At 45.1% G+C, this 5,000-nt stretch overlaps 1 protein-coding gene across 3 annotated transcripts in view; it reads left to right on the top strand.

Moving 5' to 3' along the window:
• The window catches only part of LOC108264818 (protein unc-13 homolog C), a 185,339-nt gene that overhangs the window by 89,528 nt on the left and 90,811 nt on the right, over nucleotides 1-5,000 (top strand). For all 3 annotated transcript variants that reach the window (XM_017466719.3, XM_047155288.2, XM_053678198.1), the window contains one exon: nucleotides 3,344-3,477. In XM_017466719.3, coding sequence (XP_017322208.1) covers nucleotides 3,344-3,477 — 134 coding nt within the window. The remainder of the gene's footprint in view (nucleotides 1-3,343; nucleotides 3,478-5,000) is intronic.

Genomic DNA, 5,000 nt, shown 5'->3' with positions numbered 1-5,000 from the left:
CCTCTGAGTCGACCTTCCAGCCCAGCTTGTTGTCAAGATAGACACCAAGGTAGCTGTAGGGGTCAACCTGCTCGACGTCCTGACCCATGAGGGTAATGGAGCCGGTTGTGGTCCTCTTTCTCCTGTAGTCCACCACCATCGCCTTGGTTTTGGAGGAGCATTGAGGAGCAGATGATTCTTCCTGCATCACTCCAGGTCCCCGAACCCCTTCCTGTCCATCCCTGATGCACCTTACCACCAGAACATTTCTGAAGATGGCAGAGATCTGAGCTGAGTCTGTGGTGTACAGCATGAAGAGGAAGGGGGAGAGCACGGTTCCATGTGGTACTCCGGTGCTGCTCAGCAGGCACAACCTGGGGTCTGTCTGACAGGTGGTCGGTGATGCAGGAGATCATGTGCGTGTCCACCTCACTCTTCTTATCTTCTCTCTCAGCAGGAGAAGTCGATGGTGTGAAATACACTGTGGTATTTTTGCAGTCCAGATGGGAGTGGACCTTTTCGCAGTAGATATATGACCGCATCATCCACATCAAACTGCAGGGAATCCAGAAAAGAGCCGACCTGAGGTCTGAGATGAAACAGCACCAGTCTCTCCAGGATGCGATATGAGAGCTACTGGTCTGTAATCATTCAGGGAGGAGGGAGTTATCGTCTTCGGAACAGGAACCAAGCAGGATGTTTACCGCAGCTCTGGCACTGTTTCCTGTTGAAAGCTCAGGCTGGAGGATCCCATACAGCTGGCTGGCACCAACGTTCAGCATGCTGGGAATGATTCCCACTGATTTCAGCTTCTCCAACTGTCTCTTCACCTCCCTGCTAGTGACAGATAGGTGTGTGTGTGTGGGGCGGGGGTTATTACATCACTTCCTGTTTTCAGTAGCCCTCCCAAGCTTCAAATGAACTCAAACTCGAGGTCCTGTTGCTAAATATATGTCACAAGTTCGGTGTCGGTAGGTAAAAGCAATGCTGAGATACTCCCTCACTTCCTGTCGGGCTGTTGGGTGACTAAGCTGTCAAATTTGCTTGCGGGGTAAAGAAGAAATGTCACACATACTGTATCAGAAATCCGAGTCACGACGCCGCCATCCAAATTCCGTGACGATCGGATAAAATTCGTAGGAGGATTCGATTTCAAAATGGCCGCCTACGATTCGGTGAATCACTAATTCTTTACGATATGATATAATGAGATCCCTTATCTCCAATGGCAACCCTGTATCCCAATAAATTGGCACCCTGAACACACCCCTGAAACTTGGTCTAAATTAAAGAGACGTCATATTGCCCTGAACGAACGTCCAACACCAAGTCTATCAAACCCACAGCTGCTAAATAATTGAGCGGATTATTTCATAACTCTAATGGAGCAGCTTCCGGAAATGACTTTCTATTAATCACAGTGCTCGTTCCAACTCGTGTACACACACACACACACACACACACACACACACACACACACACACACACGTAACCAAAGGATAAAAATTCCACCTCTTGTGCCTATAGATCCTGTCTCCGCACATGGACACGGTGGAAAAATCAGTCTTGTCTCTGCAGCGAAGGCAATAAATCCGAGCTACATAGACAGCTCTGTTTGTGTGTGTGTGTGTGTGTGTGTGTGTGTGTGTGTGTAATAGAAAGAGAGAGAGACGTACACACACCCGGTCTCCGAGCTAATTTAGATAAGGCTTGAGAAATACGGAATCTGCAAAACTGTGTCCTCTTCTGTTCCACACACTGCAGTGTGGTGAATAATCTGTTCCTCACGCAGGTGTACGGAAATTCCAAGGAATTTTATGCAGGAAATGTTTCAGCACCTGAAAACGCCGATGTGGAGAGGAAAAGCGAAACCACAAAGGCTTGTGCAGTGTCTCGGGTGCTGGGTGGGAGGAAATGCAGTGATTTGCTGTTAGACATGAAGTTCATCCGGGGTATTCATAAGGATATCGACTATAACGATACTGACGATAACGATATTGACGATAACTATATTGACGATACTGATATTGACGATACGATATTGACAATACCGATATTTACGATAACGATATTGATGATAACGATAGTGACGATAACGATATTGACGATACCGATATTGACGATAATGATATTTACGATAACGATAGTGACGATAACGATATTGACGATAACGATATTGACGATACCGATATTGATGATACTGATATTGCCGATACCAATATTGATGATAAGGATATTGACTGTAATGATACTGACTATAGCGATACAGACAATACCAATATTGACTATAACAATACTGACGATAACGATATTGACTATACTGATATTGACGATACTGAAATTGACTATACAGATATTGACTATAACGATATTGATGATAACGATATTGACGATACCGATATTGACTATACCGATACTGACGATAACGATATTGACTCTACTGATATTGACTATACTGAAATTGACGATACCGATATTGACGATACCGATATTGACGATACTGATATTGACATTGGAATGTGCGATGGAAGTGTGAGTGTCTCAGTGCTCACTGAAGTGAAGTGCTCTCTCTCGCTCTTGTGAATACCGTTGTATGTGGGAAAATTAGGCTGAGGGTTCTAGAACTCATCATTCAAAGGGCTGGGGCTCTAGAACTGAACAGTAAACAGGCAGAGGGTTCTAGAACTGAAGATTAAACAGTCTGTAGAACTCATCATGAAACAGGCTGGAACTCATCTGGAACTCAACATGCAAACAGCTGATGATTCTAGAATTCAGCATGAAACAAGCTGATGCTTCAAGAACTAAACATTAAACAGGCTGGGGGTTCTGGAACTCAACGTGCAAAAAAAAAACCAAACCTGAGGGTTCTAGAGCTCAACAAGAAACAAGCTGATGGTTCTAGAACTCATCATGAAATCGGATGAAGGTTCCAGAACTGAAGGTGAAACATTCTGAACTGTAGCTGTAAACCGCAGCGCTGCTCGGTGCTTGGAGTGAATCTCTTACCGTTTCCGAAAGAATAAAAGAAGTTACAAATCCAGTGATGTGGCTGCAGTGTAACACCTGCATTATTGATGAACTTCCTAATGAGGTGTTCAGTGTGGGTTAGATATGAGGTATTCATGTCAGTGTGTGTGTGTGTGTGTGTGTGTGTGTGAGAACCAGATCCTGTTTGTTCCTGCCCTGAGGAACCTTCAGGACCTGAGCGTGGTGGAGACTCACAGCTGGAATGTACCATGCTTGAATCTGCTTTTCCTTTGAATTATTCAGAATGCCTGCAGGAGAGATGATGAGGACACAAGCAGACGAGGAAAAGTGTCCACATTAATTCCTTAATCCGTCTCTCTCTCTCTTGTTGCAGACAAAGAAGCAGGACCTGCCACGTGAGGAGCAAGGGCCATCCATAAAGAACCTGGATTTCTGGCCAAAACTCATCACGCTGATGGTGTCTGTGATCGACGAGGACAGGATGGCATACACGCCCGTCCTCAACCAGTACGGAACCCTGACCTCTTACATTCCTCGTACAATTAGTACAATCTTGATTTGATATCGAGCCACACGTCATCGTTTTTGATCAAATTATTGTCACGTTCAATGCTCACGAAGGAAGCTAGTCCCCGTCCTCGCTTACGTTATAGCAGCTATAAACACTCGCACCCTCACCGGCTCTCTCTCTCTTCTTTCATCTCTCTCTCAGATTGTCAGGTCACCATAGAAACCGCAAAGGAGCGTAAACTCCTCTGTCCTGAAGATCTTAAAGTTACGGCTTTACCTCTGACTGGCACAAAGCACTGATACTGGAGACTCCTTCCATCTGAACCAGCCGTTTCTATAGAAACGATAGCGTATTAGTACGAGCGCGTTAATATGAACGACGCTGCAGTCAGAGCCGCTGTTCTAGACAATGAATCGACACCTTCTGACCAATCAGAGATGAGAATTCGACAGCGCTGTACTGTAAATGCCATGGAGGTTAATCGATAACAGCCTTAAACCCTACACATCATAGCCGTTCAGAACGATTACTCCCCGCCTCATCATGATGATGATGATGATGATGATGATGTCACACCGTAGCAGTATAAGCGAGTTTCACAGCAATAAGTGATGATCAGATAAACAAAAACGTGTCAAAGAAAAAAAGCATGCATTTAACCCTCTGGAAATCTCCAACACCAGTCTTTACTACCGAAATGAAACCAGGACCATTTGAAAGATTGCATTTTTATATCTCGGGCTAATTCCTGGCGTGACGAGCCTAACCGAGACTACACGCATGAGACATAGCAGCAAAACAGAACAGATGAATAGAACTCATTTTGTCATTTTTGCTCAATGATCACGATTAGCATTCAGTTTGTGCTTTCACATTTACACGTTTCTCGTAACGCCACCAGCCTCGTAGCCCCGATATACACAAATAAAGAAACTTGAACTTTTCTTGGTCGATTCTCTGCGTTTGGGACGATGTATGCATTTCATCTTTGGTGCAGTCGTTTATTTTTGGTGTCCGTTTTGTGAGAAATATGCGCTGTTATAGTTTTTAAAGGTGGTGGGGGGGGGAGGTTATAAACAGATCATTCAGATATTAGACAGATTTTTGGACTTGAGTCTAGACAAAGCGGTTCTCATCAACGTGTTCTCAGAGTAGGATGGCTGAGAGAGAGAGAGAGATTTGAGCTGCTGTTCATTTCCTGTACACCATGAACCGCAGCAACGTTGCTATGGAAACGCGGCCAGGGCTCGCGCTGCGGTTCGGCATCATTAGGCGTTAAGCGAGAGATTTGCACCGCTCCGGAAAGTTTCTTTCCGTCCTCACACCTCATACTTCCATGATAAAGGGCCTTCCAGGGCCACTGTTAATGAAAATGAAGAGCTGATCCTGTGCGTTTGGGGCTCGAGCAGGAATCTATAAGGAGGGATGATGTTTTAATTTGTTCTCCGAGACCGGACGAGGTTATCTCAGGAGGACAGATTAGCGTACGAGTTATGAAGTCGGCTAACGGCGCGGGTAG

Source organism: Ictalurus punctatus, chromosome 4, assembly GCF_001660625.3.
Source record: "Ictalurus punctatus breed USDA103 chromosome 4, Coco_2.0, whole genome shotgun sequence".
NCBI lineage: Eukaryota > Metazoa > Chordata > Actinopteri > Siluriformes > Ictaluridae > Ictalurus > Ictalurus punctatus.
The sequence above is the reverse complement of the archived record's forward strand: the minus strand, read 5'-3'. Positions and strand labels throughout refer to the sequence as shown.